At 41.0% G+C, this 27190-nt stretch overlaps 1 protein-coding gene across 1 annotated transcript in view; it reads right to left on the reverse strand.

The window, feature by feature from the left end:
• ITGA1 (integrin subunit alpha 1) overlaps positions 1–27190 on the reverse strand; it is a 69745-nt gene that overhangs the window by 9482 nt on the left and 33073 nt on the right. Inside the window, exons 10-26 of the mRNA XM_035100484.2 lie at positions 25256–25329; positions 23182–23326; positions 22840–22982; positions 21670–21813; positions 19408–19665; positions 18311–18441; positions 16754–16917; positions 13396–13532; positions 11511–11621; positions 10952–11037; positions 9686–9821; positions 8928–9008; positions 4327–4403; positions 3409–3498; positions 2216–2318; positions 1028–1141; positions 273–377 (exon numbers count right to left, since the gene is read on the reverse strand). Coding sequence (XP_034956375.2) covers positions 273–377; positions 1028–1141; positions 2216–2318; positions 3409–3498; positions 4327–4403; positions 8928–9008; positions 9686–9821; positions 10952–11037; positions 11511–11621; positions 13396–13532; positions 16754–16917; positions 18311–18441; positions 19408–19665; positions 21670–21813; positions 22840–22982; positions 23182–23326; positions 25256–25329 — 2099 coding nt within the window. The remainder of the gene's footprint in view (positions 1–272; positions 378–1027; positions 1142–2215; positions 2319–3408; positions 3499–4326; positions 4404–8927; positions 9009–9685; positions 9822–10951; positions 11038–11510; positions 11622–13395; positions 13533–16753; positions 16918–18310; positions 18442–19407; positions 19666–21669; positions 21814–22839; positions 22983–23181; positions 23327–25255; positions 25330–27190) is intronic.

The raw sequence follows: 27190 nt of genomic DNA on the forward strand, positions 1-27190 counted from the left end.
ACTGGCTCTACAGTACATTTGCACTGTACATACCTCCCTTACTGCCTCATCCGTCCCCCTCCTGCCCCTCCCACTAACCTGCTTCTCCTTATTATGCATTTCTTACTCCTGTGCATAATATTCCCAGCAAAGGCTAAGAAAAATATGATTATGATTACAGGTAACAATGACAGGAAAATGTTTCCTAACATAACCCAAACTGAAACTAGTCATGTGTGTGATAATGTTCAGTTTAAGCCTCCCCAAGCAAACAGACATTCGGAGAAACATACTATTTTTGGATCCTTTAGAGGTTGTCTTATTCCTGATGTCTCGAAGGGAGGGCCACCTCCAATTCTCAACGGATTTGTGGAGTGGCTAGAATTGCAGTTAACATTCTGTTAGCGGGGAAAGCAACCAGAAAACAAATATTATTGACAGTCCAAGACAGTTTTAACCATGTTTAAGTTAATTTCACAAATAAGTTGGCTTATGCCTCTGCAGTTGTTATAAACTGTATAAAGGATCAGAAAATAGTAATTTAAAAAGCAAAATAATTTTGAACAGAATAGCCCAGTGCTAAGAAAAATATACCATAATAAACAGAAAAGGGTACAGCAAACAGGGTAGATTATTTTTAATCACTATTCCACATTTGGTTATAACTAAAGCTTGTGAGCTTGGACACGTAAAATTTTTAAAAGAAATTTCTTGCCCAAACTACAATATTTGGTCCAAAGCTGGAGACAACATTATGGATTTTCTGGTTTCTAACCTAAACTGAGCAGACTGTTCTATTCTTATCCCTTAAACTTTCTAGAGGTTTTTATTCCATTTACCAAAATTGATATGCCACTATATTGTAGTAAAAACTTGTAAGCGTTTTGCAATAAATATGAAAGATGATGGTTTTCCATTTTCCATTTAGAAAAATCAAAGGAAAGAGACATGGAACTTCTTGTCATTCACAATATTAAATTCACACAATGCAGATAAGAAGCGTAACTTCCAGTTACTGGGCAATGCTGTTTGCATATAACTAACTTACCTCTGAGAAAGATATTGAGGTCAGGTAGAGGATATAGTTTTCGACTGAAGTCAGGTTAGGATATAAGATTTGCAGTGTAAGTGGCGGCATTGGAAAATGGTCCCCTTTTTCAATCTATGGACAAAAGGATGGAAGTTTCACTTTGATTAGTCCATTCAGTGCTAAGGACCTCATCAATATCCAGCACCCTCCTACTCCAGACCTCTTTGAACTATGCGCTATGTTTTTTTATAAGCTGGGGGGGGGGGCAATGCCTATTCAATGTGCAAAATACAGAATACTAGCTATGGTTTGGCACCTGCCCATAGGATATTATTAGTTCTTGCAATCCCAAAGCCTTACAATAGCAGATCATAGTATACTCTGTATAAATTATATAATTTCATAAATGGTAAATTGAATGGCATAAAAGAGTAAATTATAAAGAAGAACAGCTGTCATACTTTTTGATAAATAAATGGCTAAGAAAGATGTGCCAAGAAGTATCTCAGCTCTTTTTTTCTGGCTGAATATGCTACTCCTGCATTAACACAGAGGTAGGTGGCGCTGTGGTTAAACCACTGAGCCTAGGGCTTGCTGATCGGAAGGTCGGCGGTTCGAATCCCTGTGACGGGGTGAGCTCCCGTTGCTTGGTCCCTCGGCCAATAATGCGAGATGAGCGCCGCGACCCCAGAGTCGGTCACGACTGGGCCTAATGGTCAAGGGGTCCCTTTACCTTTACCTTACAAATATGTAACCAGGACAAATGGTCTCGAAATGTATGGATGTGTCCATTTAAAATGTAAGTGGAGACTGATTATCTTACTTTTGGCTTTGTTTGCAATTAAATTTTGACTTTGCTATCACTCTAGAGTGACTTTGCTATCACTCTTATCAGTCTCCCACTGAATCTCTTTCACCCCATGCCAACACTCCGACTGAAATCGGAAATGGCCCTTCAGTCTAAGGTGCCTAAGAGTGGGTTACAAAACACATGTGATACAGTTCAAAACCAAATAAAAACCGTATATGAAACAAAACCCACATTTTGACAATTATAAAGTTGATCACCACAACATGTTTTTCAACCGTCAGAGGTTAGGGTAGATTTACATAGGTAGAATTTTGCTTTTACTTACACACACACACACACACACAGAGATACGGAAAAGAACAGCAGGCAGTAAATGTTTGCAGGCTTTTCCTTACCATGTAGTTTATGTTAATTTCATCTCCGATGTTCTCAGTGGAATTAATATATTTAGGGAAAGTATCATTTGCAGCAATAATGATGTGAAATGAACTGGGTTCTCTGAAGAACAAAACAAAACAAAAATGTATGTACAGTAGCTATTTAGAGTTTTCAAAATATCCCACATACATCAATACAGTAACATAAAATAAAATAATCAAAAGGTAGATCAGTGTTCAATATACTGGGGCTGATGCTGAGAAAACCATGCAGTAATGAAACAAAAATCATGGTCTTTCACTATCAGCCATAGATGTCAACTACAGCTTCTAGAGAACATGGAGAATAGATGCACCTCTTAATCTTGGCTTTTGACACTTTAGATGTATATTTATTTCTGCAATTGTAGATTGTTTTAAACTGTTTTTAATATTTTGTTTTAATGTTGTAACCTGCCCTGGGGCCCTAGGGTGAAAGACAGGTAATAAATAACTATAATATGGAGAGGGTTTCCCATAAGCATCTGGTTGGCTACTGTGGGAAGAGATTTCTGGACTAGATAGGCCTTTGGCCTGATCCAGCAGGGCTTTTCTTACATCTTATGTGGGATAGAATATGTGCCTTTTTGCTTCAGGTGCAGCTATCTCTCTAAGGCTGAAATCCTAAATATGGTTATTAGGAAGTAAGGTTGTCCGAGAATTCAGCTGAAAACAGAAATGGGAGCAGAAATTGCCAATGTTCCCTTATCTGTCCCATGTCTAGACCAGAATTCAGATTACCAAATATGATTGGTATTTGCTTTCAGTTTGATGTGTACGCTATTTACATTGTGTTTCCTTTGCATTGAAACTTATGTAGTGGAATCATGTGATGATGTTGCAACATATGTAATTAATTACATAAAAGATGTAACTTACATACACCAAAACAGACACCAAGTAGAATAATGTAGTTTTTTGTCAGATGAACTGCAGCAGAATGGAAACAGTGCTGCATGTGACCAATACAGGGAGGGACAGAAAACAATGCTTCTTACATCCCTAGTAAGTCTAGTGGGAGTTATGTCTAAGTAAACTTGCATAAAATTATACCGCCAGACTGCAATCCTATACCCACATGGGAGCAAGCCCCATTTGATGATACTTCTGAGTAAATATGTATAGAATTGTGCTTTAGGACAACTTTGCTCTAGCAAAATATATAGAGGTACCTTTTAAATATTAATCCACTTTCATATTTGACTGGTATTGCAATACTTCCTCTGTTATCCGCGAGGGTCTCTTCGTGTTCTTCACCGTCACTGAAACGAAAAATTGTTAAGATCAAATATGAAATTCATGCACTACTGGTGGGTCAGGTTTTGCTAGATTGAAATGTTTGCTCTTGTGGATTAACACATCTGTTTGTTTGTTGTTTTAAGATACAACAGTTTTCAGCATAAAATGAAATATGTGTCCAAAAATAAGGTACCGTATATCAGACAAAACTCCACATTCAGGTAAGAAACCTGAAGACAAAGTGCTGAAGACATAAAAATTGTCCTACTACCCAATAATTGTCTTCCCTGGAATTTCTGGCAACAACCAATATTACATCAGGAAATAAAATGATTACAGCTGAGCAGTTGTTTGAACCTCAGGGCTCAACTTGACTGAGACATTAAATTATGTTAAAGTATAAATCAGTTTTCCGAACACTTTGCCAAGGGGCAGCTATGAAACCAGATGCACTTGTGCATCAAGAATGCAGACACATAGAATTGTAGAGTTTGGAGTAATATCAGGGATCATCTAGTCCAATTCACTGCAATGCAGGAATCACATCTAAGGAATCCTTGACAGATGGCCATCCTACCTCTGAAGAGGAGTCCATCACCTTCTGAGGTAGTCCATTCAATCACTGAACAGCTCTTTCCATCAGAAAGTTCTTACTAATATTTAGCCAGAATCTATTTCTTTAACCTGCTTGATTTGTTACCATCCATGTAATAAATAGCTACTGTCAATTTATAAATGGGGCCTTCATAAACGTTCATATGGAAATGGTATCTCACTTAGTAGCCTAGGAAGCAAAATTAGGCGTTGGTGGGGAGATTAACAATACACTACAAATAATGGTCAGAACTAACCTGGTGACAGAAAACTGAATCACAGTATTTTCCAGAAGTGAAGACACATTGAATTGGAACGCTATTTCAAAGAAGATCTAAATGAAAAGTGCATCAAATTAATGGTGTTCACAATTATTTGAAATAAAATGTCCAAATTGTAAAATAAACTCGAAATAAAATAAAAATCGTAAAAAAAGAAATCCAAAGAAAATGTGACTCTCAACTACAGATGCATGTTTAGACCTTTCCAGTAGTATTTTAAAATCTGAACGTGGAAGATGCAATGTTGTATCCTATTAAAGATCTCAAGGAGCGGGGCAATATCCATTTCATTTGTTCCTAACTGGAGTGGTCTCTCTCTCTCTCTCTCTCTCTCTCTCTCTCTCTCTCTCTCTCTCTCTCTCTCTCTCTCTCCCCTTCACCACCTTCCCACCTACAGATAGAGAGAGAGAGACAGAGAGAGGGAGGGATGGGGGGGGAAAAGAAAATTACTCTAGGATAATGTTGTGCTGTATTTTCGGTCAGGACAATATCTTAACTTGAAACATTGGTTCCAATTTTATATAGTGAGTTGTACCGTAGATTGCAGGAGTGAACCCAAGAACATAAAAAGAGACTGCTGGACCAGGTCAATGGCCTAGCACCCTGTCCTTCCAGTGGCCACCCAGATGCCATGATGGCAAACCCGCAAGGAGGACCTGAGCACAAGAGCCCTCTCCCCTCCTGTGGTTTCCAGTTAACTGGTATTCAGAAGCACATTGCTTTCAACTGTGGAGACAGAGCACAGCCATCACGGGTAGCAGCCACTGATAGAGCCCTATCCTCTATGAATTTGTTGAATTGTCTTTTAAAGCCATCAAGTTGGTGGTCACCCCTGGCTCCTGTGGGAGTGGGTAGCATAGCTTACCCATGCAGCCCATGAAGTCGTGATTTCTTTTATCTGTCCTGAATCTTCCAATGGAAGGCAGTTCACAATGCCTCTTTCCCTTCTCCCCCTGGAGATCCCTGTATCAGCTGGAAGGCATCTACAGAGGGTTGGTGGGGGGAAACCCTCCAAACAACATAGGCTGTGTCTTGCAAGGCTACAGTGGGCAGGTATCAGCTGCAGGTGCTCAGTTTCGACAATTCCCCTCTCCCACTGCTACTACATAACTTAACGGTCCACGACATTTGGTAGTTCTCCTGCAACCGTCTGGAGATACTTTTTGATCTATACAGAGACCAGTGGCAATTGGCAGCTTATTTTCCATCCTTGCAGCATGGATACAACCTATTCTCTCACTCGCATTTACTCTGAATTGACACAGCATAATTGGGGCTGTTAAAAAGTATTTCGCGAACAATGCACAGAGACACTGCAATTGTTTAATCGTGTTGCTTTTAAGTCTCTGGAGGAGAAGTTGTGGGAAAGTTTGCCGTCAGCCAGTTTAGTGTCAAGAGAACCGAGCCAGGTCACCGAATGAGGAACTGGGAATAAATTGAAATTCCACACAAGTTGTTTTTGTAAGGTTATTAAAAGCCTTGGCGAAGTGTAGAATTTCACTTTTAAAAACAGAGCAGTGAGTTCCATGGTTAATATAAAAGCTGAATATTTCAGGTCACCAGAGCAGAGCTGCTGTCAGCCTCAGCCTCAGAGCCTTTCCAGATAACCAGGGTGAAGAAAATCAGATAAACTTAATGTTTTAACACAATGAGCACCTTAATTCCTAGTGATTTTAGACTTCCAGCAGAGGCTTTGGTGGACTGGTCAGGGGCTATCTTAGATTGTAATTTTGATCCTGGCTCCACCCTTGTCAATGGAGGCTCAGGAGTGTCTGTTTCTAGCTATGGCCTGTTTTGGACAGATGTGACTTGGCCACTGTATTATTCCATGCTCTGGCAACTTCTAGACTGCATTACGCCCTATGTGGGATGGCTCTTGAAGACAACTTGGAATTTTTGCCTGGTCCAAAACACAGCAGTCAGATTGCTGGCTGGGGTTCCAGAACTTGCATGAAGCTGCATTGTTTGCCTGGGTTCACATTGCTTTGTAAAGCCCTAAATGACTGAGGCCCCAAATACCTGAAAGACTGACTCCTTCCCTGCAGACCTTCTTGGGTGTTCAGATCAATAGAGGGCACCCTCATTGTGCCCTGGAAATAACTTTCTCTGTGGCAACCCCTAAGCTGTGGGATCCCCTCCTCACAGAGGTGCACCTGACCCCTTCATTGCTGAGTTTTTGTCATATGCTGAAAATGCGCCTCTTTATCTTTGACACCAGAGGGATACAGTGGTACCTCGGTTCGCGAATGCAATCCGTTCCGCGGAGGCGTTTGCTCATTGAGGTATTCGCTCGCCGAAGGCATGCTTCTGCCCGCGCGCCGATAGAGTGCTCCTGCGCACGCTCTGTGCATGCGCGAGCTGTGCAGATTGCGTCTGCGCATCCGACGCCGCGGAACCCAGATGTAAACACTTCTGGGTCCGCGCCATCCGTAAACGGAGGTTTTCGTAAATGGAGGTAGTCGTAAACCGAGGTTCCACTGTATATATTTTGTGAACTGCCCTACTGATTTAAATACTGCATTTTACTACTGTTGTAACTCACCCTGAGACCTGAGGGCAGGTGTGAAATCCTATTAGCAACAGTAGTATCACCTCCTACACAAATCTCATTTTCAGGCTGTATTTTCAAACCTTAAGAACGTACCCCTGTTATTGCATTTGGCCAATACATTGTGCTATAATCTTTGAAGTCAGGTTTTTTTTTGTGCCCCCAAAGCAAAAAAAATGACATGCTGAAGGATTCTAATTGGTCATCTGTTAGACCCTCAGGCAGAATACAGAAACACAAGGTCTCAGCATTTACCAGACCTGATCTGTGAGTGATCTGATTTGAAATGAATGCACACTGTAGGCTGGGAGCCTCTGCCCACCCCATGCTAGGATCCTGAGACTGTTTGGGCCCCCATGCTGGCAATTGGTGAAGGGTGTGGCTTTGGAGAGTGTGTGCCATGGGGAGAGTCTCAAGGGCTGCATGTGGCCCACAGGCCTGTGACCTCCCATTCCTGCCTTAGGGATTCATTTTCAAATACATACAGTCATACCTCGGTTTAAGTATGCCTCGGTTTGAGTATTTTCTGTTTAAGTACTCCGCGGACCTGTCTGGAACGGATTAATCCACTTTCCATTACTTTCAACAGGAAAGTTCGCTTCAGTTTAAGTACGCTTCAGGTTAAGTACGGACTTCCAGAACCAATTACACTCATACGTCGGGTTAAGTACGCTTCAGGTTGAGTACTCTGCGGACCCGTCTGGAACAGATTAATCCACTTTCCATTACTTTCAATGGGAAAGTTCGCTTCAGGTTAAGTACGCTTCAGGTTAAGTACAGACTTCCGGAACCAATTATGTTTGTAAACCAAGGTACCACTGTACTGGCTGTTTTCTAGCCATTACTGCAGTGAAGATAAGCTTCAATGTAAGTCAGCAAGGCCTAATGAAGAGAAATCACTGAATATGATTTCCACTGGTTGGAGGAATGGGCTTGGGTTTATGTCCTCTGCACAGGATAAATGATGTGACCTAAGCCTTGCTAACATTCTCTCCCGGGAAGTAGCTTATGCAAGGAAAGTTTGTAGTGTGTGGATGTAGGCCAAAGTGCATTTTTCCTCCTACATACACTGAAATAAGATCTCTGGTCTTCAGAGGAAGCTCCGAATGAAAGGATCTTTTGCATAAACTTTGTCCATCTGCAGAAACGAGACTCTTCTGTTGTACAAAGGTTGCAAGGGCAGCTGCTGAGACTAAGAAGATCCCAAGGCAAAGACTGCAGGGTCCTCTGCAACAGAACCCTTTCTGATTTAGGGATTAAACAATAAATAAATATGCTGGCTGCAGGATGGTGCTGTCAGATACTAGGACCACTCTAGAAGCTACTGTTTATATATTCCCATGTACACCATGCTCCTAGGTTTCAAATTCTGGCACAGTCAGAGCTTCAAAGCAATGTCCAAGGCAAACATCACACGCTATTTCTTCAGCCCTGTTGTGAAAACACTTCCTGTGTTTGTGTCCCAAATGTATGCTTCAGCAGTTCATGGGTGCCACTCAAAGTAACTGGGAGAGAAAAATTGTGGTGGTTAGCAAGCAGCAATACTAAGGGCACACAAATTCAATCATGAAGAATCTCCCAGTATACAATTAAAGGTAGAGTGGGAATTCCAACCCAGTGTTCTGATGGTATGAAAACAGGTGATGTATAGGATAGGCGAAAGGTCCTTTTGCTTGTAACACACATGGTCTACCACAGATCTACACCACTGAAAAGTGTCATTTTCCTGTATTTATTACCTGTATGAATAAAAAGTATAAAAAGCATCTCTATTTACTCAAGTCTTTAGGAAGGGGAAGTGGTGGGTCAGAATTCAGGCTCTGTACTGTTATCAAATGTTTGATCTATGGTAGTGTATTTGTTTTCACATTATGGTGTTTTAAATGTCATTAGCTGCCAGTGATGGGGCATGAAGACTGGGACATACACATTTTTCATTAATAACACATTAGCAAGCTTTGGCTCAAAAAAGAGCCTGATGTTAGAAAAAAATATAATTAACCAAAACAGCTCATTCACAACAACTTACCTCCTCTCCAGGTGTTAGGAAGGGGTAGCCCACTTTGCAAGTGATATTAGGCCCAGATTCACAGCTATCTTTTGATATTTTCTGCACATAAAATGACAGAAATTATTTCACCTTGATGTAATGTGAGTTACTTCTGATTTATTTTTGAAGAAAAAAGCTGCAAAATCTGAAGATAAAAATTCAGTAATATATCCCCAAAGAAGGCTGTAACAGCCATATTTTCATGCCACATTTTTCTTCTTCTCAGGAGCTCATTATTCTCAGGAGCTCATTGTGAAGAGGTATCTTCACCAACACTGCGTGAACTGGGCTGAGAGACACTGACCTAAGTAAACTTCATACATGAACAGGGATTTGAACCCAGCCCAATGTCCAAGTCCAACACTCAAGTCACCACAACAGACCTGGGAAACTTAGGTCCCTTCAGAAGTTGTTGGACTACAACTCCCATAATCCCTGAACATTGACTGTGCTGGCTGGGGACTGATGGGTGTTGGAGGCCAACATCTGGAGGGGCATGAGTTATATGTGTCTTTCTTACATTACACATATATTTCTCTAGTACTGTTTGCAGAGCAAAGGACCAATATCTACCTATAGGAAAAAATCAATGATTGCATAGGAATCCCTGGCTCTCTAACCTGAATTATTATACATATCAATTCCATCAAACAGACAAGCTGGCTCTACTAGTTCCCCATCACAACAAGAGGATTATTTTTAAAATTAAAAAATTAAAAAAAAATTAAACCATGTACCTCAATCCCAGCAAAAATAATATTTGGAGAATACTGAACAATGACTCTAGTATTATAAGCACTGTCTTTTTTATTCTTAACAAGCATCCGGACCCAGAACTTCAGATTGCTCGACCTGATGATGAATGGCGATGAACTGAAAAATAAACAAAACATTTTATTTTATTTTATTATTTTTTATGAGTTTTATTTTCAGTTTTCAAGAATTTACAAATGCTCCTCTTATAGTCATATACTTCCAATACAAATATATAGCAGGCTTCCCTCCCTCACCCCTTTTGTGGTTTCTTCTCTTATTTTTTAACACTGCATTTCCCACTTTATTCCATTTCTGAATTATTCGACAATTATTCTTGATCAGGCATCCCCAAACTTCGGCCCTCCAGATGTTTTGGACCACAGTTCCCATCTTCCTCGACCACTGGTCCTGTTGCTAGGGATCATGGGAGTTGTAGGCCAAAATATCTGGAGGGCCGCAGTTTGGGGATGCCTGTTCTTGATACTTTTGACTACAGTGGTACCTCGGTTTATGAACACAATTGGTTCTGGAAGTCTGTTCATAAACTGAAGCATTCATAAACTGAAGCGTTCATAAACTGAAGCGAACTTTCCCATTGAAAGTAATGGAAAGTGGATTAATCTGTTCCAGACGGTCCGCAGAGTACTCAAACTAAAGTGTTCATAAACTGAAGTGAACTTTCCCATTGAAAGTAATGGAAAGTGGATTAATCCGTTCCAGACGGGTCCGCGGAGTACTCAACCTGAAGCGTACTTAACCCGAAGCATGGGTGTAATTGGTTCCGGAAGTCTGTTCATAAACTGAAGCGTTCATAAACTGAAGCGAACTTCCCCATTGAAAGTAATGGGAAGTGAATTAATCCGTTCCAGATGGGTCTGCGGCGTTCGTAAACCGAAAATTCATAAACCGAGGTGTTCATAAACTGAGGTTCCACTGTACTTGATTTAAGTCAACCCTACCAATGCACTTAGTTGCATACCATGATTTTTCAAATATTCCACAAATATTCCCCACTCCTTAATAATTCCCCCCCTCTTGGTTTCCTAGCACACCGGTTAATTTTGCCATTTTGGCATAATCCATCAATTTAATCAGCTGAAAAGAAAACATTTTTAGGTAATAAACAATTTTGAAACAGTTCTGTCTTATGCTTTCTGTAACATTAGTTTCATTGACCCAACCATGCTGAATGTTGTATAAGATATCTATACAAGCATAATATAAAAAGGTAGCTTTGTCCATGTTACCTGCTTCCTTCTATGGCTGCATTGGCAGTCAGCTGTAGATCGGTAATACATTTCTCTTTGGTTCCACAATCCTTTGTGAAAGGGATCTGCAAGAAGTTTAGCCATTCATTCATTTACTTATTCCACAACCTTTATATGTCGCTTGACTGTAATAAAACCTCAAAGTGGTTTACAAAGCAGTTTATGGACTGTGCAACAAGTTCCTCTATGCCTCAGAAGTTCTTGCTGAAGAACATACTAATAATTTGGGACAATACTTAGCTCAATGTTAACCCTCAGATGTTTCTTGAACATACATTTATTTTAATGTTTAATGTTGACAAGCCTCTTCACTTCTTTTTCTTTTCTTTTTTAGATGAGCCAGTCAGTTTTGTGATTATTTTGCATTGTTTTGTGGTATCTTATGGCATCATTTTGTATTGTTTTATGGTATCTTATGCTCTCCACCTCCTTTATATTTTATGTGTTTATAAATTAAATAAATACAGAAATAGATTGATGCACTAATTCGCATATCAGATCAAGAAACCAGACCACTTTCCACAATGTGGTGACTCACATATTCATATATTGAGTTGGGCATTGCACTGTCCAGGATCGGTCCATTCTCTGGATCAGAGAAGTTGAAGTCCAACAAAACCTTTACAGAATCACGAAAGTCAGGCTGGTCCTACAAAGAAAGTGAAGGCAAAGAAAGCAGTCATTGCAACCTTCCCCCTTCTTCCAATCATCAGGATACAAAAAAGAAAGGCATGCTTTTAAAACGACTATTTGGTGGGTGGTCTATACTTTGTATTATTCACTTAAAAGGAAGCATGCCAAACAGCAAATCCAAGACAAAACAGGGAGCTTAAGGACCATACTAGAGACAACATATCCAAAGGATTTTCCCTTATGCACTCCAACTGACCCTTTTTCTTATCTTGAAATTGCAGACTATGAGTCAGAACCCAGGTTTCACTGAATAAAAAGCAGCCTTCAGGATTTTTCAGCTAGGCTCATCATAGCAGGCCTCAGACCACAAACACTTTTTTAAAATGGAGAGAATTTAAGATGCAATTTGGTGTGCCAGCTATGACAACAATGGAAAATAATCCCCAGGAGCACAGATCTTTTTTTTTTCTGCATCCCAAAGAAGATTGCTGGGTCTCAGTAAGAGACTAACAGACTTTTTAAGGCTGAGATCCTAAGAGGCTCAAGCATGTACAAAGTGCCTGTGTAATGATTTTTTTTTTTTTGGTAGTGTCAAGGGGACTCCCTACAGCACTTCGCCCAGTGAGAGAGAGAGCAGCGGGTCAGGTGGAGGGAATGAGGAGTGGAGCGGAATGGAGCAGGGAAGGCTCAGCGATGTATCAGAGCCCCTGCACCGCTCAAGCCAACAAGTGGAAGAGGGAGCACAGTCGCTTCCGGTGCCCGAATTGAGGCACGGGCCCAAACGCAGGTTTAGGGGGTGGCGTTTCGGGGTCCCCAAGCTATTATGCTGGCCCCGAAGCAGAAGGGCGCCATAGCTGGATTCTGCGAGTGACTAGGAGGTCATGTTTTCTGCTATCTCTGCACTGTAAATAGTAAGCACAATAAAACCCTTAAAGACAGAACGGATTGGAACGTCTCTACTCGGGAGTAGCCGTTAACAATCCCCTGACAGGTAGCAACCCTTATCATCAAATAGAATGATACTCTTGAGGGTCCCACTCGCTTCAGATATAGCTAGTCTGGGATACAGAAGGGATGGAGAGAAATCTGGTTCAGTTCACATTTATCTATTTATACAAAATACTTGGTGTACTACAATTGAGTATGTACCACAATTAGGAAAAATCCCCTTTATAATCTGGAACTGGACCAGACCAAATGGAGTCTTCAGTTTGGTCCATTCCCTGCCTTGCGAATTCCAAGAACTGTAGCAGATTGGCTCTCTCCTCCCAAAGTGGACCATCCCATCCCACCAAGGAAGCGGCATATAAAAAGAGCATGTCGCCCTCTGCCTGCCCCACACAGGGATGCAAATCAGACTCCTCAGTGAGTTGGGGAACTAGAACACCATAAAAATAACACTGTTAAGTCCTCCAACCAAATCATTTGTACAAAAATGCTTATATTATAAAGGTGTGCATAAGATAGGGTGCTTAGAATTATATGCAGCTTCATTTCATACTAAAAAGGAATCAAGAATTGTAAATAAATCATCAGTCTAATATATAGAAATCAATGCATGGCAAACTTATTGGGTTGTCTGAAAGCACTGATAAAGAGAAATGAAATGATACCCCAGAGATTAAAGAGAATATTGTTCACATACAAATCAGTATAAATTCTCTCTAACTAATCCATTACATAAAAACCACTATTATTTTTTAATTGTATGCATCCTTTCCACTAATGCAAAAAAGGGGAGAGAGAGAAGGCAATGAGGGGAGGGGAGCCACTTGATATGATTTACTTGCCAACATGTAGAAGTTATGGTTAACACATTCTGACCCTTTGACTGTGATATTTTTTTGCATCTTCCGTTCAAGAGTTTCTGTGAAAAGGCTTCGTGACAACTTTCTTTGGGCGTCAAGTGTAATCCAATACTGGATACCTAAGGGGAGGGTGAACAGGTACAATTAATTGCATTTGTAGAGCTTCACCCTAATATAGTTTTCCTCCCTGAAAGCCCCCCCCCCAAAAAAATCTGATCCAAATGGTTCCCCAACTCCCTGGACAATAAATTAAGGTGTGTGAAAGTTGCAGGCGAGAGGAGAGGAGAGGAATCATAGAATCATAGAGTTGGAAGAGACCACAAGGGCCATCCAGTCCAACCCCCTGCCGAGCAGGAAACACCATCAAAGCATTCTTGACATATGCCCATCAAGCCTCTGCTTAAAGACCTCCAAAGAAGGAGATTCCCCACACTCCTTGGTAGCAAATTCCACTGCTGAACAGCTCTTCCTGAGAGGAAGTTCTTCCTAATGTTTAAGTGGAATCTTCTTTCTTATAGTTTGAATCCATTGCTCCGTGTCCGCTTCTCTGGAGCAGCAGAAAACAACCTTTCTCCCTCCTCTATATGACATCCTTTTATATATTTGAACATGGCTATCACCCCTTAAACTTCTCTTCTCCAGGCTAAACATACCCAGCTCCCTAAGCCGTTCCTCATAAGGCATTGTTTCCAGGCCTTTCACCATTTTGGTTGCCCTCCTCTGGACACATTCCAGCTTGTCAGCATCCTTCTTGAACTGTGGTGCCCAGAACTGGACACAGTACTCCAGGTGAGGTCTGACCAGAACAGAATACAGTGGCACTATTACTTCCCTTGATCTAGATGCTATACTCCTATTGATGCAGCCCAGAATTGCATTGGCTATTTTAGCTGCTGCATCACACTGTTGACTCATGTCAAGTTTGTGGTCTACCAAGACTCCTAGATCCTTTTCACATGTACTGTTCTCAAGCCAGGGGTCTCCCATCCTGTATTTGTGCCTTTCATTTTTTTTTTGCCCAAGTGTAGTACTTTACATTTCTCCCTGTTAGAATTCATCTTGTTTGCTTTGGCCCAGTTGTCTAATCTGTTAAGGTCATTTTGAAGTGTGATCATGTCCTCTGGACAGGAGAGGAGAGGAGGGCGAAGTGTTATTGGAGGAGCAGAAGTCTCTTGCAAGAGTGGAATGACAACGTTGGGTACAACCCATTGTCTCTTTCGCTGTCCTTTGCTTTCTTGCCCACTTCAGATACTTTGAAGGAGTGACAGAAGACACTTCTTCTCCTACCATCTAAAAGGCTGTCATATTCCACGCTGAGCTGCCTGCACCCTAGAATCTAGCAGAGAGGCCTTTCTCTGTGTCCCATCTTAAGAGAATCTCTACCCAGGCCTGGGAGATCTATATAACATTGTGAAGCTTAAACCCCACAGTCCAGGTTCAATCAAGCATGGAAACACAAATCCATAATGTTTCCCTCATTTCCTTCCTTAGAACATGGGAACTGACCTTCTCTTTATTAATGTTTACTATGCTTTAGAAGCTCAACATCAAAAAAACAAATATCATGGCCACTGGTCCCATCACCTCCTGGCAAATAGAAGGGGAAGAAATGGAAGCAGTGAAAGATTTTACTTTCTTGGGTTCCATGATCACTGCAGATGGTGACAGCAGTCACGAAATTAAAAGACGCCTGCTTCTTGGGAGAAAAGCAATGACAAACCTAGATAGCATCTTAAAAAGCAGAGACATCACCTTGCTGACAAAGGTCCGCATAGTTAAAGCTATGGTTTTCCCAGTAGTGATGTATGGAAGTGAGAGCTGGACCATAAAGAAGGCTGATCGCCAAAGAATTGATGCTTTTGAATTCTGGTGCTGGAGGAGACTCTTGAGAGTCCCATGGACTGCAAGAAGATCAAACCTATCCATTCTGAAGGAAATCAGTCCTGAGTGCACACTGGAAGGACAGATCGTGAAGCTGAGGCTCCAATACTTTGGCCACCTCATGAGAAGAGAAGACTCCCTGGAAAAGACCCTGATGTTGGGAAAGATGGAGGGCACAAGGAGAAGGGGACAACAGAGGACAAGATGGTTGGACAGTGTCATAGAAGATACCAACATGAGTCTGACCAAATTGCGGGAGGCAGTGGAAGACAGGAGTGCTTGGCGTGCTCTGGTCCATGGAGTCACGAAGAGTCAGACATGACTAAATGACTAAACAACAACAACAACAACAACAACAAATGCTTTAGATGATGGAATCTCCTGATTACTGCTTTAGTCTAATATGAAATACAATATTGTAATGGAAAGAACAGTTTACAAAACAGTAATTCTATTCTATTGTATCTTTGCATGCAGCAAATTAAAATGCAGTAAAGCCTTTGACCTACAGTCATTTACCTGTAGGTTCTCCAGCAAACTCTCAAGGAACTACTCTAAAGTGAAAGGTTTGTTTTTTTAAAAAAAAGTTGGTAGACAATCTACATAGCAAAATTCAGTGCAATCTACTTTATGGTTACCAGATGTCCCCATTTCCCAGGGACAGTCCCCGGATTTACAAATCTGTCCCCAGACAAAATCCATCACCAGAATGTCCCCGGATTTCATTTAATGTCCCGGATTTATATTTTAAATGTTGTAGATTTATTAGTAGGAAATGAATGTTTCGTGATTGGTTCAATGGCACAAGATGCATTATATAGGGACTTCCGGCAAGGCAAAATGGCAGGCACCACAGCAGCGAGCACCTCCTGAAGCCAGCCAGAGCCAACTGCGCTACCAGGCTGGCTCCGGGCTGCTGAGACTGCCGCTGTCGCTGCCACTGCCAAGGGGGAACTGGGGATGCCTGGCACATCAACTGGGGGAACCGCTGACCTCCCCCCACCATGACCCAAATAGAGCTGGGAGCGAGAGTGCCCGGCCACCCGGCCAGCGGCTCTCCAGGGCCATGAAAAGGAGCTGATGCAGGGAGAAGGAGAAGGAAGAGAAAGAAAGAGAAAGGAGAAAAAAGAGGGGAGCCCCAACCTTGCTGCACCGCTGCTGCCACTGAGGAATAGAGGTAGGAGAACACCGGGAAGGCAAGGACACATGGCTGAGCCCAGGTCCGATCCGAGCCTACTCTATGGCGGCTAGCACTCCAAGAGAGCAGGCTGGGGCCCAGAGGAAGACCACGCGACAAAGGAGAGAAGATATTACTTCTTAATACAGTATATATATATATATATATATATATATATATATATATATATATATATTTTTAAAAAATAACTCCCCCCCCTTTTCAAAAAAAAAAGTGTCCTCGGATTCTTTGAAAAAAATCTGGTAACCTTAATCTACTTACTTGTTTCATTCATTGGGGCCTCCACTGATTTTAATTTGACTTTAAAACAAATTGTGGCGTTGATGAAGACCCGTTGCTTTTGCATGTCATTGTTTATCTTCTGGATATTAATTTTGCTGGGCGTGAATTCCATGGAAGCATTTACTTCAGCAACATCTCGAGACCTAAGACAGATGCCATCCATGAAACACAAGCATAAGATTCCTCAGAAGAGCATTAATTTAAAAATGCTCTTTCTTCTTATAGCCCCTCCTATTGGTGAATTTCAGTCGTCCTCCAGATTATAACAGATATGGACTCCCCAATTTTGTCCTTTTTAATGTGGACCCACTTTCGAAACTGTATTTTAATATTGTTGAAAGAAATAATGGGCTGCATCCATCTAAGTTACAGAGTTGACCCATTGAAATTAATGGACCTAAGGTAGAGAGCAATCTTATGCATAAGAAGCTAGCATAAAGCAAGTTAGTGTAAATTAGCTGGCATAAAGTTATACTAAATCCAAACCTCATTCAGCAGAGGGAAAACAAGCCTTTAGAACAGGCATAGGCAAACTCGGCCCTCCAGATGTTTTGGGACTACAATTCCCATCACCCCTGACCACTGGTACTGTTAGCTAGGGATCATGGGAGTTGTAGTCCCAAAACATCTGGAGGACCGAGTTTGCCTATGCCTGCTTTAGAATAGTGTTCTACGCCAGGTCATGTGACTAAGCAATATGGGCTTATGATCCAACCTAAGTACCTCCCTATCTGGTCCTGCCCTGCCCCACACCCCTTTTGGGGGACTTTCACCAGCCTTGGCTCGGCCAGCTTCAGTTTGGGTGTCTGAGCCCTGGGCTGAGCAAATTATATTGCTGCATTTTTGGCTGAGCCAGAACTGCGGATGTTGGCTGAGATTGGCTGAGTTTGGAATCAGCTGACGGAGCCAGCAATCTGCTCAATCCTGGATCTTTGCCTTAGAAATTGCCCCCTTAGTCATGTTGCTCTAAGTAGGATTAACACTGAATGTAATGCAATGGGCTTGTCCTATATTTCTGCAGTTGTCGCCCAGTCCTTCCTTCTTCTACCAATATGAACTAACAATATTTTTTTTATATACAGAATTAAACAAGCCCAAATTTCTCCGACAATAGAGTCTCTGGAGCAAAACTGCTGGAGAATTTCACCTCTCCCTTCATAATACAGTGGTACCTCGGTTTAAGTACACAATTGGTTCTGGAAGTCTGTACTTAACCTGAAGCGAACTTTCCCATTGAAAGTAATGGAAAGTGGATTAATCTGTTGCAGACGGGTCCGCGGAGTACTTAAACTGAAAGTACTCAAACCGAAGAGTACATAAACTGAGGTATGACTGTATTTGGCCTCTCGCTGCAGTTTTTCCACCCAGAAATAGTGTAGATAATTTTGCCTCTGTCCTGGCCAATATGAATGATGTTTTGTGCTGTTTTGGCTAGACAAGGATCCACACACTTAAGGAACAAGTTAACTGAAAGTCCCAGGTAACAATTGCTGACAAACTGAGCATTCTTTAAAGTGAAAGCTTTATCATAAATACCAGAAGAGGGCTGCTCCTCCAAGCCCTCCAATAGTGACATCTGTCAGTCCATCTCCATTCAAATCCATTTCACCATGTATCGATTGGCCAAAAAATTTCATATTTTCCCCATCGCCACCTGATGCAATGCGCTGTGGAAAGCACAATGACTTTATTACAGTCAACAGGGAAATACAGTAGGCTTGACACTTCAAGATGGCAGTGTGGATAGGGATACTTATTTATTTCTTTACTTTTTTTTGTTCAACACTCTCGGAGAATCAAATCCTTTCCTGTATTTAAAAATGAATGAAACCAGACAGGCACCAAGTCCCAAAAATTAAATTTTTAAATTAAATTTTAGATTATAAATACCCAAATATTCACATTACAGGAAATATCTAAAATTTGGTTAATGCTGACATTCAGAGGTGAATCTAAGCCAAGTTCAGATTGATATTCATCAAAATGTGTCATTTGCTAACATATTAAATCAGGGGTCAGCAAACTTTTTCAGCAGGGGGCCAGTCCACTGTCTCTCAGACTTTGTGGGGGGCCGGACTGTATTTTTTTAAAATAAATAAATAAATGAATTCCTATGCCCCACAAATAACCCAGATATGCATTTTAAATAAAAGGACACATTCTACTCACGTAAAAACACCAGGCAGGCCCCACAAATAACCCAGAGATGCATTTTAAATAAAAGGGCACATTCTACTCATGTAAAAACATGCTGATTCCTGGACCGTCCGTGAGCCAGATTTAGAAGGCGATTGGGCTGCATCCGGCCCCCGGGCCTTAGTTTGGGGATCCCTGTATTAAATTAATCTAAACATAGAAAGTCAGTCCAGAGCAGGCATCCCCAAACTGTGGCCCTCCAGATGTTTTGGCCTACAACTCCCATGATCCCTAGCTAACAGGACCAGTGGTCAGGGAACATGGGAATTGTAGTCCAAAAACATCTGGAGGGCCAAAGTTTGGGGGTGCCTGGTCCAGAGTGACTTTATAAACAAATCTGTGAATTTTGCAAAATTGAGAACTACCAAGTTTCTAACAGCCCCCTATTTCTCCCCCATTATTGTATCTAGAGATACTCTTAATTTTCTTCCATATACCTGGGCATATTCTTTCCTTATAGTGTTTCCGTTGCCATGGTAAACATACACAGCTCCTCGATGGTCATCTTCAAGGGGGGCACCTATGACTATATCATTAAACCCATCAAGGTTGAGGTCCTTTACTGAAGCAATTGAAGTTCCAAAACGGGCCCCACAAGGTTCATTCTTGTTGTGATTTGTGCAGTCATTGTGCTTCAGTAGTGAGCAGCATGTTTGCTTTATAGGCTCAAGGGTCACCTGATGTTCAAATGTTTTCTGTGGAAAAAAATAACAATGGTTTTCTATATACTTTGCTAACTTTTCCTGGTTGATGCTCTTCTAGTGCATCTCACCCATAATACTAGAAGTCCTTCTCATAATACTACAACTCAGAGTCATCTAATTTGGAAGATTCAGAACAGACCAAAGGAAGTTCTTCTTCCCACAGTGCAAGGTTAAACCATGGAACCTGATCAGTGGAAGTGAGGGAGATACAAAGAGGTTATAGATAATAGAATGGTGTGAAATAAGTATTGTTAGAAGATAATGATAATTTAATTAAGAAGTAAGATATAGATAGAGTGTAAAAGGATAAGATGTAAAAGATAGAGAAATGAGGTAAAATTAAAGTAATAATTAGAGTTTATATAAGATTTAGAGTTTACTAAGGATGATATGTAAAGAATCGCAGAAGTAGGTGGAATGAGGAAGTCAATAGATTAGAAATAAGGGTTATAAGTTAGAATTCTTGTTTTTGTATTTTTTGTGTTTTGTATTTTCTTTTTGTGTTTTGTATTTTTGTATGTTTTTGTTGTTTGAATTTTTTTATCTAAATACATTTTAAAAAACAACAACCATGGAACCTGTTTCCTACAAGATTGGCCCCCACGGTTGGATGGCTGTAAATGAGGGTTAGATAAATTCATGCAGGATAAAGCTATCAATGACTACTAGCCACAATAGCAATGTTCAACTTCATACCACTTCCTAGGAATCACAAGTGGGGAGCACATCATTGCACCCACATTTGGCTTACAGGCTTCCCACAGGCATCCGGGTGCCAATGTGAGAAAAGGATGCTGGACATGCTAGAGTAATCAGACATGATGATGATGATGATGATAATAATAATAATAATAATAATAATAATAATAATAATAATTTATTATTTATACCCCACCCATCTGGCTGGGTTTCCCCAGCCACTCTGGGCGGCTTCCAACAGAAAAATGAAATAAAATAATCTATTAAACATTAAAAGCCTCTCTAAACAGGGCTGCCTTCAGATGTCTTCTAAAAATCTGGTAGCTGTTTTTCTCTTTGACATCTGATGGGAGGGCGTTCCACAGGGCGGGCACCACCACCGAGAAGGCCCTCTGCCTGGTTCCCTGCAACTTGGCTTCTCGCAACAAGGGAACCGCCAGAAGGCCCTTGGTACTAGACCTCAGTGTCCGGGCAGAACGATGGGGGTGGAGACGCTCCTTCAGGTATACTGGACCGATGCCATTTAGGGCTTTAAAGGTCAGCAGCAACACTTTGAACTGTGCTCGGAAACATACTGGGAGCCAACATGATCTTTCAAGACCGGTGTTATGTGGTCTCGGCGGCTGCTCCCAGTCACCAGTCTAGCTGCCGCATTCTGGATTAGTTGTAGTTTCTGGGTCACCTTCAAAGGTAGCCCCACGTAGAGCGCATTGCAGTAGTCCAAGCGGGAGATAACTAGAGCATGCACCACTCTGGTGAGACAGTCTGCAGGCAGGTAGGGTCTCAGCCTGCTTACCAGATGAAATAAAGCCTTAATGGGCGTAAATCACCCCATGGATAAACTAATTGCAGGTGCAAGTTCAGCTAAGCCAGTTGCTATGGTAATGGAACAGGGCCCCAACTATATCTGTGATTAATGCACGTCAGCTCAATGGTGAGTCAGTCTGTGAGCCTGAAGTTAGTCTGTCTTTTGTTGGTAATACTTTTCCAGTGATATATCTTGAATTGCTGAACTCATTTAGTGCAACGGAGATGTTTTGTCCTTGTATCTATCTCTATATATCTGTATCAAAAGCTTACAAGCTATATATATCTACATTCAGAACTGTTTTACTGAGCCTTATCTTCTGCAACAGTAAACTATCTGAACCTTTCACTGCTTCTGACTGGTACTGGGAGCAACTATATGGGTATCTCACCTAAGATTTCTAACATGACAGGTCTTTGGCCTGATCTAGCTGGATTCTTCTTATGCTCTCGCTCTTTAAATCCCAACACAGTTCATTTATTCCTTACCTGGTTCAATGAATAAACATACACCTTGCCTTGTTCTTCTTTTTCGGTCCCCATGTACATAGGTGCTCCCACGAGAAGAAGGTCAGTAAATGTATCTTTGTCAATGTCAATGGTTGTGATAACACTTCCAAAATAGGAGCCAATCTGTAATTGTACAAAATAGGATCCCCTCATGTTTGTAACCAATATGCATTTTATTCTTATTTAATGTATAAACCACGTATCGTTAAAGATGCCAAAGCAGTGTGTTCAAAAATGAAGAGATACTCAGTACAGTGGTACCTCGGTTTATGAACACAATTGGTTCCGGAAGTCTGTTCATAAACTGAAGCGTTCATAAACTGAAGCGAACTTTCCCATTGAAAGTAATGGAAAGTGGATTAATCCATTCCACATGGGTCCGCATACTTAACCCGAAGCATGGGTGTAATTGGTTCCGGAAGTCTGTTCATATACTGAAGCGTTCCTAAACTGAAGCGAACTTTCCCATTGAAAGTAATGGAAAGTGGATTAATCCATTCCAGATGGGTCCGCATACTTAACCCGAAGCATGGGTGTAATTGGTTCCGGAAGTCTGTTCATATACTGAAGCGTTCATAAACTGAAGCGAACTTTCCCATTGAAAGTAATGGAAAGTGAATTAATCCGTTCCAGATGGGTCTGCAGCGTTCATAAACCGAAAATTCATAAACCGAGGTGTTCATAAACCGAGGTTCCACTGTACAAATAAAAGGAGGATGTTGTTGCTGGTTCTAGAAGTGGAGAGTGGAAACAGCGGCAGCTACTGACTTGTCTACCAGACCACAAAAAAGATAAGAGGGTTGCTGCAGTGTGGTCGGTTGTTGCTGAGCTAACCCTGGAGGCTCAATTCCTACAATTTGTAGGGGCTCTGCAGGTATGACCCCAAAGATCCTTCAATGATCTGTTGCTGAATTTATTATCTGAATACATGCCTGCATCTGATACTTGAAATAAACATTGTGTAGTCATACATTCAGCATTACTGATTTATAAGCGGCTCCAGACACAGGGTAGAATTGTTCAGAACTGAAGCAATGATTCATGCTCCATTGGTTTTCCTCTACTGTTCACACTTTGTTTCTGGCAATATTCAGTCTGGGACAAATATATAGCATTCTGAAGTATGTGAATTGCAATAACCCCACTTACTTGCTCCCCATTTAATCTTTGAATTATTTCTATATCTGCTCCTCTCATTCGATATATGATAACTTGACCAGTGTGATTATATCGAGGCTGGCCAGCAATGTACAGCACATCTCCAGGCACTGAAGCTGAATTTACTGTATAACCTAAAGTAAAGGATGGGAGAGACAACGTTCATTCTCAGGATACTTTGATAATAACTACTTGTGCTTCTAAAAGAAGAAGAAGAAGAAAGCATGCATAAATAAATATATTTCAATAGGCCAATGCAGGGCAACCCTAACTAAGGGTATACAGCAGGTTGTCTAGCTGAGAGAAAAGAATGAACTGGAATACTGGAGTCACCTAAGTATGCTGCAAGAGGCTCGTTTCTTTCTGAAGACTTGTTATAAAATGTGTCGTTTCTTGGGATTTGAAAGGTATTGTCCTTTAGCATGACGACAGTTCCATTCCAGTCATATGCTCCAACCGCTCCAAGCATGATCCAATCCTTGCATAGCAGGAGAAATCAATTAGTTACATAAACCATCTACTTTTAAACTATGGATCTCTACGACAACTCTCATTTTACATAACCATGGAAAAGAGGACGTGTCCTGGAAAAAGAGGATATATGGGAACCCTATGTGGGTGAACTCATAAGAATTATACGTACATATGCCCAGTGCTTTTTTTCTTAACAAAAAAATGTTTAGGGGTATTATCTTTCCGTCTGAGGCTCAGGAAACACCGTGACAGGAAATGAGGTTGCCATCGGGGGTAGCAACAGAACTGACAATTCACTGTGCTAGAGAAGAAACTAAAATTTTTAAAATTTTAAGATTCTTCTCCTGTTAGCTTCACAAAATGTTTAGGGGTCTGTGTTCCCCTCTGTCCCCCCCCCCCCCGAAAAAAACACTGCACATGCCAGCTTGAGTTCCATGATGGTAGAAAGATGAGATATAAATTTCATTTATTTATTTATTCATTGTCAACTATATGTTGCCCTCATTTTCAAGGTGGCTAATTAATCTCTCATTCCACAATTCCCCCCCCCCCAATTAGCACTCATGTGGTAAAGCAACATAGGGACAGGGCCGTGCCAGCTAGCTCCAGCCCTAACATTGCACATGCCAGCTTGCCCCATGCCTGGCACCTGCAGATTCAGCACAAACGTCTGCAGTGAGCAACATGTGCAACATGTACGTGCAAAATTGCCCATGCGACCTGGAACCCCATTTGCACAGGCTTCCAGGTTTCATGGGTGACTTTGCATGTACAGATGTATACAGGAAATCTACCCCACTGTAGATTGTCACACTAAGCCATTGTGGGTGGGACACATCAGTGCTTCCCTTCTTCTTGCTTGAGCATTAGTTTCAAATAGGGCTTGTGCCCCACATCATCAGAAATGCAGTCTGTGCACACACCCAATGTTTTGCCATGTTCGTATAATATAATAATAATAATAATAATAATAATAATAATAATAATAATAATAATTTATTATTTGTACCCCGCCCATCCGGCTGGGTTTCCCTAGCCACTCTGTTCGGCTTCCAACAAAAAATTAAAATACATTAAAATGTCACACATTAAAAACGCCCCTGAACAGGGCTGCCTTCAGATGTCTCCTAAATTAAACAATTAAAGTAAGCAAAAATGGAGATGATTAAATGCCAATTAGTTGTGAAAGCAACATTTCCAGTGTTTAAAACATAGCATCCTTCCAATACTTAAAATACTTCCCATTAAAATGGCTGAGAGAGTAAATGTGTCTCAACCGGATTCCTAAAAGTTAACAGACTGGGTGCCTGGCAACTCTCAAGTAAGCTGGAATAAGACATGGGCTAAGAGACATAATTTAAAAGGGGACCGAGGAGGAAGCATGTGACTTCCTTGGGAACAATCAGCAAATCACCAGGAAAACCCTTCTGCCAAATGTCCAAAACCATGACTAGGGGACCTGTGAACCTCCTTGCGCTGTTTAATTATTTTGGGTGAAATTCAAGGTAGCACTGTGGCGGTCGTTCCGTCTGTGCAAGCATTGCAGCTTGCCAGATGGAACAATCATCTGTCTCCTACATGTGCAGTTCTGAGCCAATTATGGGGAGTGCATGGGAGGAGGAGAGTGGGGATGTGGGGATGAAGTGAGCCCCCCAAAAGGGGAAAAGTTGTCAAGTCCTACCATGCAGCAATGCAATGAGATGTGTCTGAATGGCGCAATGATACTGTTTGGAAGTGTTTAGAAATTGCATGGAGTTTGAAAGTAGGGAGGTATCATCAGTATTGTGGGTTAATGGTAATTTTTTAAAATAACACACACCTGGCCAAAGCATTACAGTGATCGTTCTGTTTGAGGATATTCGAGATCAAACCCCTTCTTAAGAACAATTTATTTTAAAGAATAGTGATAGCTATAGATGACTGGTTAGTTTACCTGGGAATAATGAGCACTGATTCCAGTTTGAGACATTTCCATTTCAAAAGAGGATGCCAGCTGGTCTTTCGTGGCTATAAAACAGGAAATGCTTATTGTTTCAACACAAATGGATCAAAATGCTGACTATAAATAATTCCAAACCAGAGGAAAGACTAGACCATTTATTAAGAGTTACCAGCACCTTAACTTGGACACTGAGAGAAACATTTCAAACAGATATATTTTATTAGAAGAAATGTCAAAAATCTATCCAGTTCTCTCAAGTAGCAAAATCCTGAATTCTTGAAGTATCAACCATCTGATGTCTTCAAATCCCTACCCAGCTCACTAGATGACTTTGAGCTAGTCACTATTTCTCAGACTAACCTACCTCACAGGGCTGCTGTGAAAATAAAATGTTGGAAGGTGTCTTGTGCAAGTCTGGTTGAAACATCGTCATTTAAGGGAGAGCATGATGATTAAACTCAGAACCATTGAGTAGGGTCTACTCAAAGTTAAACTTAATTGAATACAACTCAAACATTTTATGCAAATCTGTGTCCTGTCTTCACCCTTTGGCAGGCATCCCCAAACTTCGGCCCTCTAGATTTTTTGGACTACAATTCCCACCATCCCTGACCACTGGTCCTGTTAGCTAGGGATCATGGGAGTTGTAGGCCAAAACATCTGGAGGGCCGCAGTTTGGGGATGCCTGCCCTTTGGTGAGGATGCACTGTTTTTGACAACTCACAAATGGCCTTCCTATTGCCAACTGTTTCCCTTCTTTAAAAGCACCAAAGCTATTAATTTTCAAAAGTACAATCAGGGATAATAAGAAACAGATGTGTTCTCTGTTTCATTATCTTGCGGTTTGAAAGTTATTTTTATCAGGTCATCAAGTTGACTAACATCTCCAATTACATGTAGGACGAGAGGATAGGAATATCATGCAGCTGGATTTTTTTTGGAATTTTTTTTTTTAACAGCAGACTATAAATGTTGAGATTGAGCACCGCATGTATTACCAGAATTATTATCTATGGATTGCACTACCAGGCAACTTAACCAGTTGTGGGCTGGAAGTTATGTTATGACATCAAAAGAAATCCAAGGGGAAGATTCACTCATAGGCATCGGTATAGTGAACTAAGGCAGTCTCATTAAGTTGAGAGGAAGAATATAATATTGGATCTAGCTATTTGTTAAAATCATTAATAGTCTTCTTTCCAGTCAAGAAACTAAAAGTCATTTACAAAATAAAATGCAACAGGGGCTTCAAAGGACATCACCTGCCATAAGGAATTTTACTACTTCAGCAGCCTCTGTTTAACCCCCATGTCACACTGCTGAAGAGGCTAGCCATGGTTCTGCTGAAAATGCAGCTGTCCTCTTCAGCAGCATGAAGCACTGCTGTGGAAATGGCAACGAAATATCTGGCTGTATAGATTGTTTTCCATTTGCACATACAGATACACAGAGCTTGGTTGGAGTACAACCAATTTATAAGTGAGGAAATGAATACTTTTCACTAGCCAAGAATATATATATCACCCTTAACTGAAACAAGCTGCAATGCTGAGAAGCCATTGTGCCCAAACATTGTTTCTGTACAAATCCAATCATTCTAATGAGGTTCCTAATTATTTGTTAGCAATGAAATGCTAATTTGTGTATTTTCATAAGTGAATTCCTATATTTAGGCTCTCTGTTGACACTGATGCAAATGTCACCCACAAGCAAGCCTATAATGATTATTCAGGAAAGACTGAGATTTTTAAATGTGAAGTATCCACAGATGTTTTCCCTGCTAGGAAATATAATCATTTACAAATTACTTGTACTGTTGCCTAACATTTTAAAGCACCACTAGCACATTAAGCACTAGAAAGAACACAGAAGCAACACTGTTCCTGCCAAGATGGCTTAGAAAGCAATGAACAGATTAGAATAGAG

Source organism: Zootoca vivipara, chromosome 11, assembly GCF_963506605.1.
Source record: "Zootoca vivipara chromosome 11, rZooViv1.1, whole genome shotgun sequence".
NCBI lineage: Eukaryota > Metazoa > Chordata > Lepidosauria > Squamata > Lacertidae > Zootoca > Zootoca vivipara.